The sequence below is a fragment of the Taeniopygia guttata genome, chromosome 1A, assembly GCF_048771995.1.
Source record: "Taeniopygia guttata chromosome 1A, bTaeGut7.mat, whole genome shotgun sequence".
NCBI lineage: Eukaryota > Metazoa > Chordata > Aves > Passeriformes > Estrildidae > Taeniopygia > Taeniopygia guttata.
The window spans coordinates 46,518,396-46,537,533 of NC_133025.1; the positions used below are offsets into that span (position 1 = coordinate 46,518,396).

A 19,138-nucleotide genomic window follows, 5' to 3' on the forward strand; every position below is an offset into this window, starting at 1 on the left:
GGTTGTACAGCAATCTTATTTTATCAATCTGATAATTTCTGGGTATAGGCCAAGACCTATGTTGAGATACGCACTTCAAAATTCTAAAGAACTCTGTATTCCACACTTGAAAGACATACAATTTTAATTTTTTTTTTCTCGTGGAATTGAACATGCCTCATTTTCAGAAAATAAAACAGTTTTTAAGTAACAGAAATTCAAATTCACACTATTCAAATACAAATGAAAACTATATTGCTATCTCTTATTATTTGTCCACTAATCCTCTTGAGAGGACAGAAATCCTCTTGGTCAGCATGCAGAAACACAAATGGACAGTAATTGTTTTTCCCCTCTTAAGTGGAACACAAGGGGTTTCTGATGCAGCATAAGACCTAAATCTGCTGCTGGAGTTGGCAAAAAGAAGCAAATTGTGAGAAGGCACATTTTATGCTTTGTCAGCTGTACAGATCTAGTAATAAGCATAGACTACAAAGAGCCACTTTCCAGGTTAGATTCCCAAAGCTGACTGAAGAATGTTGTGACCTACGTGGTTTTCTAAAAAGCACATTAGAGCTCTTCCCAGAATTGTAGTGGTAGGAGGTAAGTGAGGCCTCCTGCTCTACAGCCAATGAATAGGCATTGCCCTTTGGAAACTCCAGATATGGCACAAGCAGATAAATGTTTCATACAGTGTAGTGAGGGAGGTCAATGATGTTTGCAAAATTTCTAACCTATGTGGATTTTCTTTCCTTTTCCTTCATATGGTAAAATCACTTCATGGAGCTCCCCAACTCCATGGATACCAGGTAACTGAATTCCTCATACTGTGTAACAGACCAGACTCTGGTGGTTACTTTAGACCACACTCCAAGTCTTTCCCCGTTGAATGGAATGTCTGCTTGCCTGTTTCAAAATTTACTAAATCTATGTTGTAGTTTTAACAAAATACACCACACACTGTAACATCAAAACATGTTTTTTTCCTTTTCAGTTTCTATTAAACTAAATTAAAACATCAATTGTTTCTTCTAAATAAAAGAGACTTACATTCCTCCTTCTTTTTTGATGTTCCTCTTGTCTTAATACTGTTGCATTAAAATCTCTTTACTGAGCATTTACAAAAGAGGAATATTTATTTTTAACCTAATGGTGTAAATTGCACATGAATAAAGCAAAGCTTCCAAGAGAACTTTCTTCTAGTCTTCGACCCTTGAAATTTTGAGTAAACAACCAAAATTCAGGGAAAAGTGTGTTCCTGATGCTTTTCAGTACTGTGAAGATTTTAATCCTTGCACATAAAAGGAGATTATCAGGTGGATTCTTCAGCATGCATTGAAGTAGACAAAACAGGGGAAGATAACTAGATGGCTCATAAGTGAGTGAAAATATTATTCAAAAAATGCAAAACAAAAATTTAATGTTCGTGAAACCTTGCTTTCTAAGGCTTTACATATCTGTAAGCATTTGGGGGCATACAAACCCCTGGGCAGCCATTTCACAACAATTTCTGCTGTTTCCTGTGGCTAGAAGTAATGTTGAGATTCAGTTTACTGCTGACATGCCCCCATTTCACGTATACACTGCTGCTCCTCACTGAAGAAACTTAGTGTTTGTAACATACAAATCAAAATATCTTCCACATAAAATAATACTTTGGTATTGATTTTCTGAAAGAAAAAAAAAAAAACCAAACAAAAAACAACCAAGCCAAAAACAAACCAATCAAAAAACCAAACAGCCCAAAACCCCTCAGGAAAACATAACACCCTCCCCTCAACAAACTACATGTAGGAAAACTTAAACAGGGGAAATAAATTAAGAAAAACTATAGGAAATTATTTAATAACTTTTATGATTAACACAATACTTGCCATGGTTAGCCCGTGGCTTTATACATTATTAAGCTATTCATTATTTTTTAGTATCTATATATGTATATTCACATGAAGTGTTGCTTAAAAGGGTTCCAGATTATATGTAGGCCCAAAACACATATGTAAAAAAGGAGAAAGACTACTGAAGTGGGCATATGCTTTTCTGGCAACTATTTTCACTATAAGCTGTACTTGGTTAAGTTTCTTTATAATGTACTGTCATATGAGTTCCCAGTAAACAGTGCACAGCATAAGAGGAAGAAGAGATTAAGAGGATTTAGTACGACTCACTGAAGGAAGTAAACCAAAATTAAATTATATAAGATCTGCGTCCATGCTTGGAAAAAATTATTGCCCCCAAAAGATAGTCTATATATACCCAAAATTGACAGGCAAAAAAAAAAAATTTAGTATTGAAGGCAAAACAACACAGTAAGGTAGAAAATATTCGTTGTAAATCTGAAAGTGCAACAAAAGAGGAAGACAAATATAGGTTTCTGCTATGATATCTGGAAGGAAAAGTGATGTGGCAGTGTTAGAAAGAGGTTACATGCTGCGCGGCAGGTAGCAGGAAAGAAGAGGGCGAAGTTCACAAAGTGGCTCCTAAGGCTTTTCGCTTTTTGGAAACAGGGTACCGGGAGAGCGCAGCGCCAACACACTCTAAAGGTTCCTGGAGTCGGCAAAGCCGGGCAAGCCCCAGCGCAAGGCCGAAGTGGGCTGCAACCCTCCGAAGAACGTGGGACTGCACACACCGAGCCCAGATCTACAGCACCGCGGGAACCGGCTAAAACACCATACACAGATCTGGGGGTGGTGGCAGGACGGAGGGGACGAAGCAGAGAAAGGCGGTTCAGGGGAAGCGGGGGGCTGGGGGAACGCGAGCGAGGCGGGCGGAGCGGGGAGGGCGCGGAGGAGCCGCCAGGGCCGGGAGGAGCCCGGCAGCGCCAAAGGGGCGGAGGCGCAGGCGCGGCCCCGCGCGCCGTGCCCGCCCCTGCTCCCAACCAGGTCGGCTCCCGCCGCATAAAAGCTCGGGCCGCGGGCGGCGCCGCCTCACAGCAGCCGCGTCGGTGGCAGGAGCGCCGGTAGTGTGACAATGTCTGGCCGGGGCAAGGGCGGCAAGGGGCTCGGCAAGGGCGGCGCCAAGCGCCACCGCAAGGTGCTGCGCGACAACATCCAGGGCATCACCAAGCCCGCCATCCGCCGCCTGGCTCGGCGCGGCGGCGTCAAGCGCATCTCGGGGCTCATCTACGAGGAGACGCGCGGCGTGCTCAAGGTCTTCCTGGAGAACGTGATCCGCGACGCCGTCACCTACACGGAGCACGCCAAGAGGAAGACGGTCACGGCCATGGACGTGGTCTACGCCCTCAAGCGCCAGGGTCGCACCCTCTACGGCTTCGGCGGCTAAACTCGGTTCTTGCTACATCTTGGCGCTTTTATAACACAAAGGCTCTTTTAAGAGCCGCCCACTTATTTCTCAAAAAGAACTGTGTCGCTGTATTGGGCTTTTGTATTTGATGCTGGTTGTTTCTCCCTAACACTGCACCTGTCGTCCCTCTCTCTGCCGCGCTTTGGGTAGGTCGGCTTGCTGTTCCTCAGCGGCTTTTAGGAAAGGGAAAAAAAACCCCACACAGGTCAAAATTAAATAACCCTTCCCTATGAAAATTACAGCAACAATAGTATGCTTAAGTTCTCCACGATAAGGCAGTTGCACCATTCTGTTCCTTATTCCCGGCCCGTGACTCAAAGGCAGCTGCAGATCCAGCCGCAGCACCCAGCAGTAACGCCGCGGCGGAGGTTCTTCGCTCTTGCGGCCGCCGCTGCCGCCCAGGGGAGCGCGGGCCCGCGGCCGGGGGGGGCTCGGCGCCCGCGCCATTTCCAAAAGCCCGCGCAGCCCACGATTAGCTCCGGCACATTCCGCGCTCCCCCCGCCCGTGCTCGTCCCAGCACAGCAGCTCCCTGTGAGCCGGGAACAGTGCTCTGACCTATCCCGGCCCACGACGAGAAACGCGGCCCGGCAGAACCGGCCCGGGCTGGCTACAGCAAACAAACGCCAAAACACAGACACACACACACATAGCCAGAGACAACACAGGCACCCTTTCCCTCTCCCCTGGCCCAATGGCCGCCAGCAATTCAAGCTCTTTCTCGAGGCTGTGGGTGGCTCTGAAAAGAGCCTTTGGGTTTTGCTTCTGGGCTCCGGACGCTTCCGCCGCCTGGTTTACTTGCTCTTGGCTTTGTGGCTCTCAGTCTTCTTGGGCAGCAGCACGGCCTGGATGTTGGGCAGCACGCCGCCCTGCGCGATCGTCACCTTGCCCAGCAGCTTGTTGAGCTCCTCGTCGTTGCGGATGGCGAGCTGCAGGTGGCGGGGGATGATGCGCGTCTTCTTGTTGTCGCGGGCCGCGTTGCCCGCCAGCTCCAGGATCTCGGCCGTCAGGTACTCCAGCACGGCCGCCAGGTACACCGGCGCGCCGGCGCCCACGCGCTCCGCGTAGTTGCCCTTGCGCAGCAGCCGGTGCACGCGGCCCACGGGGAACTGCAGCCCGGCCCGCGACGAGCGCGACTTGGCCTTGGCGCGCGCCTTGCCGCCCTGCTTCCCCCGCCCGGACATCTTTCTCCGCTCGCTCGCTCTGCCGACAAACTCCCGCCGACACCCAAAAACAGCACCGCCGCCACGGCCGTCCTGAGTCCTCCGCCTTTATATCCCCTCCCTTCGCGCGGCCGCCGCCTCCTGATAGGCCGCGACCTCCTATCGGGGCACGCACCGCCCAATGGCGCCGCGAATCTCACCCCGACCAATCGCGAGGGGCGCACCGCCCAAAGGCTCCGCTCGCGCCTTCCGCGCGGCCAATGACGAGCCACGGCGGGCGGGCCCCGTCCCCGCCCCCGGGAACCGTCGGTCCCGCCGCGCGGACTGGGGGGGCCGCGCTGCCTCGTCCCGCACCGTGTTCGCTCTCTTCCGTGTCTTACTATGCTTTTAAAGCCGCCGGTCTCCACAGTGTCGGTCGAGGGGACCCAGTCGAGGAAACAAAGGGGCAAAGAGAGACAGCGCGGCGGTGTCCCTGAGGGGCAAAAGCGGGACAGAGAGGACACGTACGGACTGAGGGATCAGTGAAACTTTCTTTGTTCCATGGTGGTTTTTTTCCCCTCTATTGCACGCGATTATAACATCTTTTCGATCCTGTTTTGGAGCTTATAAAGCGTCATACACTTCCCCGCATCGGAAAAACAGAAACCTGTCGTTTTTATCCCAAAATAGAAAGGTATGAAATCAAACACTCACATCCATTCACTCTGGATTTTAAAATTTCAGTGGGGTTTTGGTTAAGAGTCCCTATAAACATAATGCAAACCTCAGTGTTACAGCTCCTTTTATTGCAAATGTAGTGGCTCTTAAAAGAGCCTTTGTGTTAATTTTTTTTTTAAAACAGCTTAGTTCTGACAAGGCTTACGCGCGCTCACCGCGGATGCGGCGGGCCAGCTGGATGTCTTTGGGCATGATGGTGACGCGCTTGGCGTGGATGGCGCACAGGTTGGTGTCCTCGAAGAGCCCCACCAGGTAGGCCTCGCTGGCCTCCTGCAGCGCCATGACGGCCGAGCTCTGGAAGCGCAGGTCGGTCTTGAAGTCCTGCGCGATCTCGCGCACCAGCCGCTGGAAGGGCAGCTTGCGGATCAGCAGCTCCGTGGACTTCTGGTAGCGCCGGATCTCGCGCAGCGCCACCGTGCCGGGCCGGTAGCGGTGCGGCTTCTTGACGCCGCCCGTGGCCGGCGCGCTCTTGCGGGCAGCCTTGGTGGCCAGCTGCTTGCGGGGCGCCTTGCCGCCCGTCGACTTCCGCGCCGTCTGCTTCGTGCGCGCCATCGCTCTAAATGCGACCAATCAAGCAGTGAGCAAGAACAGCAATGAATGTCTGCCGGTATTCGGGGAGTATTTATAGCACTGCTGCGTCCTCTGATAGGCCGGCGGGTAGATGCTGAATTTCATTGGTGGATTCAAATTTTAAAATTCCCGCCCATACCAGCTTCTGCCTACTTTTCTCAGGCTCTGTTCTTATTGAGTACTTTGTGTTGTTGTAGAAATCTTCAATGCATAGTATTATTATTTGCGAGATCTCTTCGCCTTGGTATTGTTTTTAACTGTCAAAATATTACTTCAGTGTTAAATCACGCACGCCTTAAAACTATTTTTTACATTATGCAAGCTTAGAATTGTAGCTTGCTAATTAAGTTACATAATCATTTTTAAGTGTGATTTTCACTTCTTTTTTAGGAGATATGTTTGTGCTGCCCTAACAAAAAAAAAAATTGCTTGAAGATATATGTATTTTTATTTAGATACCCTAAAGTATCACAGAATTACCCAAAATATAAAGGGGAAAAGAAAGTAGTTGAAAATATATACTTGAAATGAATATTGAAAAGGGATATGAAATAACTAATTTCAGTCCAAGAATGAAAAATATTCAGAGCTTTCCGTTCTTATTGATAATACACTGATATGTTAACATTATTAAGCAGTTATGAAATTGTGAGCTATGGCTAGGAATCAAAGCTTCTAACTGAAGGTTTAGATTCTGTTTCAGTTTTACGTTTAGAGGCTCTTTATCAATAAAGTCCCGCTAAAAATGTAGGAGGGCATTGCTTCCTTGTCAGTCCATGCATGCCCCCTCTGTCCTGCTTTTGCCCCTCAGGGACACCGCCGCGCTGTCTCTCTTTGCCCCTTTGTTTCCTCGACTGGGTCCCCTCGACCGACACTGTGGAGACCGGCGGCTTTAAAAGCATAGTAAGACACGGAAGAGAGCGAACACGGTGCGGGACGAGGCAGCGCGGCCCCCCCAGTCCGCGCGGCGGGACCGACGGTTCCCGGGGGCGGGGACGGGGCCCGCCCGCCGTGGCTCGTCATTGGCCGCGCGGAAGGCGCGAGCGGAGCCTTTGGGCGGTGCGCCCCTCGCGATTGGTCGGGGTGAGATTCGCGGCGCCATTGGGCGGTGCGTGCCCCGATAGGAGGTCGCGGCCTATCAGGAGGCGGCGGCCGCGCGAAGGGAGGGGATATAAAGGCGGAGGACTCAGGACGGCCGTGGCGGCGGTGCTGTTTTTGGGTGTCGGCGGGAGTTTGTCGGCAGAGCGAGCGAGCGGAGAAAGATGTCCGGGCGGGGGAAGCAGGGCGGCAAGGCGCGCGCCAAGGCCAAGTCGCGCTCGTCGCGGGCCGGGCTGCAGTTCCCCGTGGGCCGCGTGCACCGGCTGCTGCGCAAGGGCAACTACGCGGAGCGCGTGGGCGCCGGCGCGCCGGTGTACCTGGCGGCCGTGCTGGAGTACCTGACGGCCGAGATCCTGGAGCTGGCGGGCAACGCGGCCCGCGACAACAAGAAGACGCGCATCATCCCCCGCCACCTGCAGCTAGCCATCCGCAACGACGAGGAGCTCAACAAGCTGCTGGGCAAGGTGACGATCGCGCAGGGCGGCGTGCTGCCCAACATCCAGGCCGTGCTGCTGCCCAAGAAGACTGAGAGCCACAAAGCCAAGAGCAAGTAAACCAGGCGGCGGAAGCGTCCGGAGCCCAGAAGCGAAACCCAAAGGCTCTTTTCAGAGCCACCCACAGCCTCGAGAAAGAGCTTGAATTGCTGCGGCCATGGTGCCAGGGAAGAGGGGAAGGGTGCCCGTGTTTGTCTCTGGCTCTGTGTGTCTGTGTGTTTTGGCGTGTGTTTGCTGCAGCCAGCCCGGGCCGGTTCTGCCGGGCCGCGTTTCTCGTCGTGGGCCGGGATGGGTCGGAGCACTGTTCCCGGCGCACAGGGAGCTGCTGTGCTGGGACGAGTGCGGGCGGGGGGAGCGCGGAATGTGCCGGAGCCAATCGTGGGCTGCGCGGGCTTTTGGAAATGGCGCGGGCGCCGAGCCCCCCCCGGCCGCGGGCCCGCGCTCCCCTGGGCGGCAGCGGCGGCCGCAAGAGCGAAGAACCTCCGCCGCGGCGTTACTGCTGGGCGCTGCGGCTGGATCTGCAGCTGCCTTTGAGTCACGGGTCGGGAACAAGGAAAAGAATGGTGCAACGGCCTTATTGCTGAGAACCTAAGCATACTATTGTTGCTGTAATTTTCATAGGGAAGGGTTATTTAATTTTGACCTGTGTGGGTTGTTTTTTCCCTTTCCTAAAAGCCGCTGAGTAACAGCAAGCCGACCTACCCAAAGCGCGGCAGAGAGAGGGACGACAGGTTCAGTTAGGGAGAAAGAACCAGTACCAAATACAAAAGCCTAAAACACAGCAACACAGCTCTTTTCAAGAAATACGTGGGTGGCTCTTAAAAGAGCCTTTATGTTATAAAAGCGCTAAGATGTAGTAAAAACCGAGCTTAGCCGCCGAAGCCGTAGAGGGTGCGACCCTGGCGCTTGAGGGCGTAGACCACGTCCATGGCCGTGACCGTCTTCCTCTTGGCGTGCTCCGTGTAGGTGACGGCGTCGCGGATCACGTTCTCCAGGAAGACCTTGAGCACGCCGCGCGTCTCCTCGTAGATGAGCCCCGAGATGCGCTTGACGCCGCCGCGCCGAGCCAGGCGGCGGATGGCGGGCTTGGTGATGCCCTGGATGTTGTCGCGCAGCACCTTGCGGTGGCGCTTGGCGCCGCCCTTGCCGAGCCCCTTGCCGCCCTTGCCCCGGCCAGACATTGTCACACTACCGGCGCTCCTGCCACCGACGCGGCTGCTGTGAGGCGGCGCCGCCCGCGGCCCGAGCTTTTATGCGGCGGGAGCCGACCTGGTTGGGAGCAGGGGCGGGCACGGCGCGCGGGGCCGCGCCTGCGCCTCCGCCCCTTTGGCGCTGCCGGGCTCCTCCCGGCCCTGGCGGCTCCTCCGCGCCTTCCCCGCTCCGCCTCCGCCGCCCCCGCTCCGCCCGCCTCGCTCGCGTTCCCCCAGCCCCCGCTTCCCCCGAACCGCTTTTCTCTGCTTCGTCCCCTCTGCAGTCGTGGCGCGAAAGCAAACCGCTTTTCTTTCCCTGATGGCGTGGCAGTGCCACTGCGCCAGGACGTGGCGGACTTTCGGCCACCACGCACGGTTTTTATGGCCTTAGCGACCGTGTATTTTCACTGCTGAGGTTCCATTCAGGCACTCGATAAACTGAGAGCCACCTAATAAACTTAAGAATTCTTCGGTCACTTTCAGTACTTTAGTTTAGTATTTGTCTTACATACCATGAAGTATGAGGAAAATCATGCCTAAGTTTTCACCTTAGACCAGAATTAAACGTTTGTTTTTCTCGAAGCTGGCTATGTCTGACTCTTAGTGTATTGTTATCAGTGGCGAATCTGCACAGGACTTTTTGAGCAATGAACTGAACACCCTTTATTTTCTATCCTAGTGTATCCAGTGTTTGCTTCCCATTCACCCTTTATTTTCTGTCTTTAATGTTTATTTCACATTAAGTTCCAGACATCCTGGTGATATTCAGAAAGCATTATATTGCTATTCGGTAATTACTTCTAACTGAATTCAAATTATTAACATATGTCAAATGCACAACAAAAATGGCCGTGCCAGCCATGTTCCTGTGTACCCCCATTTTCAAAGGCATGGCACAATTCTGAGTGGATACTCTTTCCTTCATGTAATATGTTTTCCTTTCACAAAGGTATGTTGCAAGTGATTACATTTCTCTTTGTTATTTTGGTATAACTGCATGACTCTGAAAATCAGTCATAATGACTTTTCAGTCCATGCCTCTTTTCTGTTGGCTATGCCTGCAGTCCTCCATTTGTAGTTCAGGACTCCATTTGTAGTTCAGGACCCACTGGCTCTGTGCAATTAACATAATTCCAATATGGAGAATTTGCCTGAGCTCATCATGGCTAAATACACACATTATTACTCACACAGAGACAGAGGAAAGTCCTTGAAAGCGAAGGGCTTGGAAAGATCTCTGAACACTGGCAACTCTTTTTCTCATTGACTCTGGCATTTTTTTCTGCCTTAGTCACAGTGACTCCAGCAAGGTAAGTCTGAAAAAAAGACGGGGTCTAAAAATATAATAGTGAAGTAATTGTTTCACAGCACCTTTCAGCTCAGATGTTTTATATAAGAATGCCTCAACCCAGCCCTGAAGATCCCTGATTCCTTTTCATCTCTTCTTTTATATGACTTGCCATTCCCTCTGTTTCACATGTATTATCTTCATCTCTCCAGGTACAGGGAAGGGTATTCAGTTCACTCTCTTTGCTGGCTGGCATTTTGTTCCATTTCATGCATGTTTTCCAGCAGCATTTTATAACACAGGCAGACACTGAGAACTGCTATCCACGTGTTAGTAGAATTCTCCACTATGACAGGGATACGGTCCATGGAGTATACCTGTCCCTCACTCATTTGTCCATCTACCATTCCCAATCACCTATTCTTCACCCTTTTGATTTGTAATGCCAAAGCAAATCCCAAAACACAAAAAATGTTTTGTCTAGAGGAAGCAACTGCTATACACGAAGAAGAAAACTGCATTTGAGGGTCCCTAATTCACCCCTGTCCTAAGACATCCCCTCTGACTCAATGAGTCTTTGGCCTACAAAGCACTAAAATCTAAAGGACAACTTAGATGAGATTATCAGCTATTGCTCTTACTCTTTTTATGTACTAGCCTCTGTTACAGTTGGGATATTGGTTCAGAAAGACATTTCCTGTTAATTATTCATTTCTACAAGTGTTATAATTATGTCTGCAGCATGCAATTCAGACAGCAGAATCTCAAGGCTATCCTGCTCATAACACCTATTAATTTCTCCTCACTCTTGGATACCTGCTGATATTACTAACTTAAGAAACAAGTTCTACTATTGCACTGTGTATTCTTCTGACCTTTCCCAGGCTTACAACTTTTGTGTTCCCAATACTAGCCTAATAGAGCTTGTGTGTCCCTCAAGTTTGAAAGGACCATAACCAGATGATCCTGGTAGCCAAGGAGAAGGTAAAAAAAAAAACCAAACAAACCAACAAAATAACCCCAAAACATACAAACTATACCATAAACTAAAGCTAAGACCATTAACCATGTAGAGACAATAAGCACATGTGGTAAAATGAAAATAATAAAAATCTAAACCCAAACAAACTTGAAGATTAAGAACCTGCGAACAAAAATTCCTGTCTTCATCCACTGATGTGGCTGACAGTGATAACCCTTGAAAGCCTCTCTACGTACTCAAGAACACCAAGGCCTAAAGAATTGATAAAACAAGACGAGATTGCAATTTCTTCTCCACTTTGGTTTTGGTTCTATTTATTTTTTTATTCTTATTTTTTTATCCTAACAATTTTTTTAATAAAAAGGCCATGACTTAGATTTGGACAAATATTAGAATTACTCAGACGTTCACTTTATTGATCACCAGGCCCCTTTCTCAACAGCTTTGAATAATTTCAGCTATTAAGTTTCCTTGTACATGTCTCATTGCAGTTTGAGCAAACCCAAACCCCAGCAGGTTTCTCTTTACTTACCACCTCTATACAGCTGGATGCCTGCTGCTCCCTGCTCCTGGCTGCTCAGTGCTGGCCTTCTGTGCTAGTCTTGCTACTTACACAATTAAATTACAGATGTTACAAACTACAAACCTCAAACAGGATAAAAAAGTTAAAGTTTTTACTCTATTCTGTATTTCAAAAGCCAATCAACAAAATCTTGGTGGCATTTTCAGTTCCAAAGGAAAAAAAAAAAAACACCCAAAAAAACCAGAAAAAAAACAAACAACAAAAAACAAACAAAACAAAAAACACCTGTGCCAGAAAGAAAAATATTTAGTTTTAATACAGCCATTATGGAAGCCAATCTTTTAAGGCAATTTGCAGGCAAAACACATGAAATATATTCTTCCTGAATGTGCCCAAACCATACATATATAGTCTCACGAGCCTCTGAAGCCAGACTCTCGACTCCCTAACTGTATGACAGCAGAGGTGACAAGCTGCTGACCTCATGAATACATCGGGGGGAAATTAAGGCACCAGCCAGCCCTTCCAGTACCCCTGGCAATCTGGACAACATCCTGATCTGAGATAGTGCTATTCTGGCACCAGACCATGGACTGCAGAGCTGCAAAGCATGTACTGTAAAAACAGGAACTACAGCACAACACTTACCCAGTGAACAACTCTTCAAAACCTTTTTGTTCCCTTCTATGGGAAAACATCCTATACAGTGAGTTCCCAAATGCTAACTTGCAATACTCCTGCTGTAGAAGGATGGCACAAACAACCTTGTCTAGATCCAGTACCTGCTTCACCTTCACACCTCCGATGAATAACAGGAAGGCAGCACTACTTAAGGAGATCTCCTTCGCGTGGTGTGTTACACAGGGCTCTGGCTCTTCGCCTACTGTGCCTGGGTGACACTCTCAGTGCCTGAGAAAAAAATGAGTTGCCTGCCAACACAAATTTACCTGGAAGCGTGTCACATCGGCGTCTGGGGCGTCAACATCCAGGAAGATGGCAGATTGCAGACCAGCTGTGCATGCACGATGGGTCCAAGGACACTTTGTCCCTCTGTAGGTTCCAAACACATTTCTGGCTGGAGTGGGAAGTGACATTTAGATTCATCACATTGCTCCCTCCTGTGTACCAGAAGTTACAGACAGCATTGTCACACAAGCAGGAAAGTGTGGAGGGCAGAAAATCCACAGAAGTGTTGCAGGGAGAAAGAGTGAGCTGCTCAGCATCCCTCCATGTGAGCGGCTGACTAGTCTGAGCAGCCAGGATTCTCTGCTGATGGAGAGGCTGCTATGAAAGGATAGCGTGGTGCCACCCTCCCTTGGTGCACCTCACCACTAAATGCAAGTCAAAGCAAGGCACTCGATTCAGGAGAAGACAATTTCTTTGGGGAGCCATAGCTGATGCAACTTCTGTTAATGTTGTTCACCTCTCAGGAACAGTTTGTCAAAGGACCTGAGGTGTCCTCGATCTCACACTGATTATGACATTCAAATGTGTGTGAAAAAAGTAAAAAATGCGTTAAGCTAATAAATGCATAAACAGAGTAAAGAACAAAGTCCATTTTTTTTCATCATTAGCTGTTCTGAGAAAGGTTTTGGGCCCCTGCATTTTTTGCTGACATTGTTTTTGCTTTCCCAGGACGGATTTCCTTCCCAGTGCCTCCTAACTATGGACATATCCAGGTTTCAGACTATAGATTTTCAGTTGCCAAAGTACATGGCAATGAAGAAGGGAGGACACAACAGGTGTCCCAACCCTTAACCAAAGGTACAGGGAGGAGTGTACAACATTCCAGGAAGCTGAGTCTATGGGGAGTCATCTGTTGCCCTAACCTATTTGTTCTGCTCCTTACAGATACTCACTCATACCCTGAATTTAGAAGGCCTTATGTGACCCCAGTATACTTAGGAGTCTTAAGAGCAGAAGCAGCAGATATTAGTATTGTGTAGGCAGAGGCTTGTTCTGCTGAGCTGCAACAAGCTTGTAGTTTGGTAGGTCTCACTTCAAAATTCCTTAGCTAGGTGTTAAAAGTTGCTAAACTGTGCTGGCTGGTTGGATCACACAAGTGTTATTACATTTGAAACTCAGATGAAAGATGATGTCACTGAGGGCAAGTAAGGCATGGGTGTAACACTGTAATAGGAGTGTAATCATGGTTGCAGGGAGCATTTACGCCTCTTTCCTGTGGAACATGTATGTGGGAAGGCAGCTCATAATGTAAAGGCCCTCACCTAAATCTCTCTGGAAATTGCCATCTGAAGCGAGGAGAGGGGCTCTGGTGCCCGAGTGTGACAGCTGTGCCTCCTTCAGCTGCCTCAGAATGCCTGAGCACAGCACTCAGCTACAGCAGGCAGGGCAGCCCAGCAGCCACGTTTGTGTGGCTGGCTCTCATGCTAATGCCTCCTAACAAAATTGCTTGGGAACAACTACTGTGCTACCTCTCCTTAATGCAGACATACCTAAATATAACCCACAGCTTATTTTCATAGGAACAAGTATTGGCAGGTCCTAAACTGCAGATGGGAACATTTGATAGCTTTCAGGTGTACTGCCAGCTCTTGGCTGTGGTTCCCCTGTCTCCTTCCTAATGCCAAGAGGTCTTAATGATAACTGCAAAAGTTGGACAGATTTGGGTATCTGAAGGGAAGCAACTTGTAGGGAAGGCTCAAATTGCAGGTTTGTAATGCAGTGTGGCCTGCTGGGATGCCCATAAGGTGAGAAGGATTGAAATAATTTGTATGAAGTAGAACTTACAGTGGTGCCTTCTCCAGAAGTATCGCTGGAGATCCTGATATTACTTTCCTTCTCTTTATTAATAATGAATTCTACCTCCCTCTAGTCTCATTGGGAAAACCAAACTATGTGTAACAGTCTATGTAATGTCTTCTCAGTAATATATTTCCATAATAACCTACATCTAAAACAGGATTATTTCCCTCTTCATTTGCTCAGCTAGAGGTAAAACTGCCATTTCTGCCTTTTGGGTAATCTTTCACCACATTTTTTCTCTGCCTGAGTACATCTGTTCATTCTTTTTTAACTATCTGTTCTGACTGCAGAGCAGCTCTTTTTAAAATTGCCAAATGCACCTCAGCTTTCCAAAACATTGTTCTTGTATGTATTTCTTTCACATAAAGAAGAATATGTGTTCCAAGCAGCCATTCTGCATCAGTAAAGTTGGTTTATCTATCTGCTGCAAAACCATTAAAAAAATACATAGCTTCTCTGTCATGAAATTTCTGAATTTCTTTAGTTTAAGTTACTACATTTTAGCTGGAGATCAGAAGCTGACACATAGATACTCAGTCGATTTTTTTTTTTCTTTTTTTTTGAAATGAAGAAAGGGTAGCAACTGCTGGGAGGGAAGCCAGGCAGAAAACTGGGATAGTGGCCATTTTAGCCACCTCAATTTTGCCACCAACAAATGTGAATGAAGACTCTGTGAAGCCACAAATGAGAGCTGGAATATTTATATTTCCTTCGGTGAAGATTACTGAAGTAAATGTGTTAAAAATAACAAGAAGAAACAAAAAGGAATTTTTCATTTTGCTGACATGTCACTCATGGTCTGTTCTTTTCCTCTGTCTATATGCAATGAAGTCTCTAGGCAACTGCTAAATTTTATATCGTCCCAGCAATTGCTACCTTATTACATTATGAAGCTAAATCAATGGAAAGGTTCACTCATAGTTTTACATATACAAGATAATGGCTTCAAAACATTTTACTTTCATTTGGCAATTTCTGAAGGTATATCTGTAATACCACATCCACTCAATTTAATCCCTGTATCTTTACTTTTGTTACATAGTATTGCCAAACAGGACCTTGAAAGTCACAATTTGATTAGCTCTTCTCTCAATTAACTTCCCCTTAAAGCATTGCAGAGCTCAGGTGCATTTTGACTGCAACCTTTTTTACAGTATTTTATCATTATGAGGTGCAAGTCACAATTTTCCCCTTCATTGCATTTATTCATAATTTCACATTCCCTGAAATGCAATTTTACAGCAAGCTAAATCTCTCACCTTATACACATTTTAGTATTTATAAAATAGCCATTGTAAATTAAACCTGACACAGAAATAGAATTACTTGCCCCTAAAACTATCTACTCAAACACTCTGAATTTCTGGTTGCTAATACATACTTTAAATACGGTATTCACAATATATGTTATATCAGGTAATACCAAAGTACTGATGTAGTGTAGTCTTTGTGATTCTTAAACTAACTACAGAAGACAACGGATAATACACTTTTTTTTTTCACAATCAGTTATAGATTAGTGAAATATTAAGCCAGAGCTCTGTTCTGTTCAGCATATTACACCATCTTCCACCAGATATCAGGTTGACTCCTTCCTGGTTTAGGAATGACCTATGGCCTACCTCTCCCCTTGTTAAAACTCAGGTTATCACAAAACACCCTAGTTTCTGTCATAAAAGTATTTCCTTATTTCAGTGATTGCTGTAAAATGCACAAATAACAATTAGGTGGGTTTTATTTAGCGTGAGAAGGGGATTCAGAATTCAGAGGCTTTAGCTAAACCTTTGTGTAGCCATATTCTGTGAGACATATAAAAAAATCCAAACAGTAACAAGGTTTACAGTTCTATTACTTTTAGAGAAAACATAAAACAAGGTTTTATTCTTTGGGACTAAAGAGCATGATTACTAAACTGCAATGCTACTCCTTGCAAATCTTAAATTACCAGAGACAAAGATAATTTCCATAAACAACAGAAGTGCAGGAGACTGTTTTCTTTTACAAAGCTGCAGTTTTGTAACATAAGGTTTTAAATGATTATATACTTCAAAATCATTTGGAACATGATAAGCAAATAGCTCGATTTACTTAATATTTAGTAGAAAAATTTGTGTGGAAAACAAACAAAAAGAAAACACCCCACATAGGGCATCAGAGTAACTTTGCCTCCGTGTACTGAAATTCCAGGAAGACAATATAAACCGACTCTATGTTCAGCAATCTCCAGATAATAACAAATTGCTTCTCTTTCTATAAAAAGTGGAATAGTTGGTTGTATGAGACACTATCTCGCCAGACTTTAGCGTTTTAGTAGGTAAAACACATGGTCAAAGGAACCGGTTCTTAATCCATATTCAGAGCTGAGAAAGGAGTTTGTGTTACTTCCTCCTCTTCAAAATCAATTTAAACTGTCAAAATAGCTTCAAATCGTCAGATTTTAACTTTGACCCCAAGAAAACCCTCTAAAGAATAAGACTGAGTTGTTGCTGTGACATTTATGTCAAAAGGAAATTTTTAATTTGCAAGGAAAAACAAAAGTTTCTCCCTTCAGAGGTCTCTCCAGCAGCAGCACACGGGATTTATCGCCTCTCCTTTAAGTCAAATCGCGTGTTTGCCGCAGGAAACTCTCCCGAACGCAAGTACCTGCTCTTCTCCCCCCTCACCGGGGAAACCGGGCGATTTGGTGGCAGAAATTCCGAGGAAAATACACTTTTGTTAGTCCAAAGAAACACAAATCGAGCACACCGAAGGGCTCCCCGGCCGTGCAGCGGGGCGGGCTCTGCAAGCCACCAATCACCGCGCGGCTCCGCTCTAAAAATACGAGCATCTGACCCGGGCCAGCCCAATTGTGTGCGCCGCTCCGCAGAGGAAGTCGCCGCGATGTCCGAGACCGCTCCCACCGCCGCCCCCGATGCGCCCGCGCCCGGCGCCAAGGCCGCCGCCAAGAAGCCGAAGAAGGCGGCGAGCGGCTCCAAAGCCCGCAAGCCCGCGGGGCCCAGCGTCACCGAGCTGATCACCAAGGCCGTGTCCGCCTCCAAGGAGCGCAAGGGGCTCTCCCTCGCCGCGCTCAAGAAGGCGCTGGCCGCCGGCGGCTACGATGTGGAGAAGAACAACAGCCGCATCAAGCTGGGGCTCAAGAGCCTCGTCAGCAAGGGCACCCTGGTGCAGACCAAGGGCACCGGCGCCTCCGGCTCCTTTCGTCTCAACAAGAAGCCGGGAGAAGTGAAAGAAAAAGCCCCGAAGAAGAGGGCGCCTGCAGCTAAGCCCAAGAAGCCGGTCGCGAAGAAGCCCGCCAGCGCTGCCAAGAAGCCCAAGAAAGCGGCGGCGGTGAAGAAGAGCCCCAAGAAGGCGAAAAAGCCGGCGGCTACAGCGGCCAAAAAAGCGGCCAAGAGCCCCAAGAAAGCCGCAAAGGCCGGCCGCCCCAAAAAGGCAGCGAAGAGCCCGGCTAAGGCAAAGGCGGTGAAGCCCAAAGCGGCCAAGCCCAAGGCAGCCAAACCCAAAGCGGCCAAGGCGAAGAAGGCGGCGCCCAAAAAGAAGTAAATTGTTCCAGGAGAGTTTTGTTCTACATCCTTTGTTATCCAACGGCTCTTTTAAGAGCCACCCACACTTTCCCTAAAGGAGCTGATGCACCGAAATCGTCCGTAAATCTGCATCAAGGGTCCAGCAATTCGTAAGTCGTCAAGAGGTCAATTGTGTCTTGTGTTTTTTGTTTCCTAGGTATTATGGAAAGAAATAGTTAAGAACGCGGTAGAGCACGGCGACTTCAGGGAAGTGTAGACTTTTGTATTCCCTCCAAGTGATTACTTTGACTACAAGAAACAATGTTTTATAATGATTTGATAAAAAATCGGATGTACGTTTTTTTAAAGATATATTTTGTAACAAAATAATGCAATTGCCAGGAACGCTACTACTGAGCCATGTCTAATATATTGAATTATTTCTCTTTAGATATCCGTAAATGCCTTTGTCTGTTTGGGGGGAGGAGGAGCGGGTTTCTTTACTGACACAAAAATAGCACTACTCTCTCCCAATCCTTTTGTTGCCGACGAGAAAGAAAGCTTTAAGTGTTGAAAAACCCGCCCTGCACAAGGATTGGCCAGCGGAAATCCCGGCCCGCTGCCCTTCCCCCTCCCTTCCCAGAAGACGATTACGCCTCCCATCTCTGGAACTGTATCAGACACTGGAAGAAATAAGCCGAAAAGGGAGGTGGGACAGGAACTCTCAACGAATAGTGTCCGTATGTTCTTAGACCTAAGAACTAAACGGAAAATATCCCATACCAGAAAGAACTTGCATGGAGAGGAGAACGTTTTGGAACAATTTCATTAAAAAAAAACATGGAAAACTTTATCCAAGCAAAAATAAAGGAAGTTGAAACAAAAACTGAGTAATTAATACAAAACGGCCTGCACGGTAGTTTGGATAATTCAGCTCTCTTAGGACTTTGTGGGTGGCTCTGAAAAGAGCCTTTGGGTTTTTCCAGAAAACCGAACGTGCCGCCTAACTTTTCGGGTTTACTTGGCTTTAGCCTTGTGGCTGTCGGTCTTCTTGGGCAGCAGCACGGCCTGGATGTTGGGCAGCACGCCGCCCTGCGCGATCGTCACCTTGCCCAGCAGCTTGTTGAGCTCCTCGTCGTTGCGGATGGCGAGCTGCAGGTGGCGGGGGATGATGCGCGTCTTCTTGTTGTCGCGGGCCGCGTTGCCCGCCAGCTCCAGGATCTCGGCCGTCAGGTACTCCAGCACGGCCGCCAGGTACACCGGCGCGCCGGCGCCCACGCGCTCCGCGTAGTTGCCCTTGCGCAGCAGCCGGTGCACGCGGCCCACGGGGAACTGCAGCCCGGCCCGCGACGAGCGCGACTTGGCCTTGGCGCGCGCCTTGCCGCCCTGCTTCCCGCGCCCGGACATCTTTCTCCGCTCGCTCGCTACCCCGGCACAGAAAGGCGCAGCCGGTACTCGGCCCTCCCCGGCTCCGCTCTCGTTTTACTGTCTCAACCCTTCGCTGATAGGCTGAGAAGTAGGTCTTGTGCAGGCAGCCAATGAGAAGGCGAATCCAATTCTGACCAAT

General features: G+C 48.1%; 7 protein-coding genes across 7 annotated transcripts; 3 read left to right on the forward strand and 4 right to left on the reverse strand.

Moving 5' to 3' along the window:
* The first annotated feature begins 2,911 nt into the window (after nt 1-2,911).
* LOC115493337 (histone H4) lies at nt 2,912-3,322 on the forward strand. The gene has a single exon (XM_030262838.3). The coding sequence runs from the start codon at nt 2,950-2,952 to the stop codon at nt 3,259-3,261; it is 312 nt and encodes a 103-aa protein (XP_030118698.1). The 5' UTR covers nt 2,912-2,949; the 3' UTR covers nt 3,262-3,322.
* A 751-nt stretch (nt 3,323-4,073) lies between these two features.
* Nucleotides 4,074-4,486, reverse strand: LOC100231060 (histone H2A type 2-C). The gene has a single exon (XM_002194328.6). It carries the CDS (start codon nt 4,462-4,464, stop codon nt 4,075-4,077), a length of 390 nt encoding a protein of 129 aa, XP_002194364.1. The 5' UTR covers nt 4,465-4,486; the 3' UTR covers nt 4,074.
* Nucleotides 4,487-5,207: 721 nt separating this feature from the next.
* On the reverse strand, nt 5,208-5,778 carry LOC140682201 (histone H3). Its single transcript, XM_072923309.1, has one exon. The coding sequence runs from the start codon at nt 5,710-5,712 to the stop codon at nt 5,302-5,304; it is 411 nt and encodes a 136-aa protein (XP_072779410.1). The 5' UTR covers nt 5,713-5,778; the 3' UTR covers nt 5,208-5,301.
* A 1,176-nt stretch (nt 5,779-6,954) lies between these two features.
* LOC115493336 (histone H2A type 2-C) lies at nt 6,955-8,500 on the forward strand. The gene has a single exon (XM_030262837.4). The coding sequence runs from the start codon at nt 6,993-6,995 to the stop codon at nt 7,380-7,382; it is 390 nt and encodes a 129-aa protein (XP_030118697.1). The 5' UTR covers nt 6,955-6,992; the 3' UTR covers nt 7,383-8,500.
* On the reverse strand, nt 7,100-8,531 carry LOC100228204 (histone H4). Its single transcript, XM_072923312.1, has one exon. It carries the CDS (start codon nt 8,501-8,503, stop codon nt 8,192-8,194), a length of 312 nt encoding a protein of 103 aa, XP_072779413.1. The 5' UTR covers nt 8,504-8,531; the 3' UTR covers nt 7,100-8,191.
* An 8,396-nt stretch (nt 8,532-16,927) lies between these two features.
* On the forward strand, nt 16,928-18,457 carry LOC100225322 (histone H1.01). Its single transcript, XM_002194486.6, has one exon. The coding sequence runs from the start codon at nt 16,952-16,954 to the stop codon at nt 17,609-17,611; it is 660 nt and encodes a 219-aa protein (XP_002194522.3). The 5' UTR covers nt 16,928-16,951; the 3' UTR covers nt 17,612-18,457.
* On the reverse strand, nt 18,381-19,130 carry LOC100229276 (histone H2A-IV). Its single transcript, XM_002194951.6, has one exon. The coding sequence runs from the start codon at nt 18,976-18,978 to the stop codon at nt 18,589-18,591; it is 390 nt and encodes a 129-aa protein (XP_002194987.1). The 5' UTR covers nt 18,979-19,130; the 3' UTR covers nt 18,381-18,588.
* Nucleotides 19,131-19,138: the final 8 nt, after the last annotated feature.

Coding starts and splice junctions, on each gene's coding strand:
- LOC100229276 (XM_002194951.6), bottom strand. CDS start 18,978: ATGTCCGGGCGCGGGAAGCAGGGCGGCAAGGCGCGCGCCAAGGCCAAG.
- LOC100225322 (XM_002194486.6), top strand. CDS start 16,952: ATGTCCGAGACCGCTCCCACCGCCGCCCCCGATGCGCCCGCGCCCGGC.
- LOC115493336 (XM_030262837.4), top strand. CDS start 6,993: ATGTCCGGGCGGGGGAAGCAGGGCGGCAAGGCGCGCGCCAAGGCCAAG.
- LOC100228204 (XM_072923312.1), bottom strand. CDS start 8,503: ATGTCTGGCCGGGGCAAGGGCGGCAAGGGGCTCGGCAAGGGCGGCGCC.
- LOC140682201 (XM_072923309.1), bottom strand. CDS start 5,712: ATGGCGCGCACGAAGCAGACGGCGCGGAAGTCGACGGGCGGCAAGGCG.
- LOC115493337 (XM_030262838.3), top strand. CDS start 2,950: ATGTCTGGCCGGGGCAAGGGCGGCAAGGGGCTCGGCAAGGGCGGCGCC.
- LOC100231060 (XM_002194328.6), bottom strand. CDS start 4,464: ATGTCCGGGCGGGGGAAGCAGGGCGGCAAGGCGCGCGCCAAGGCCAAG.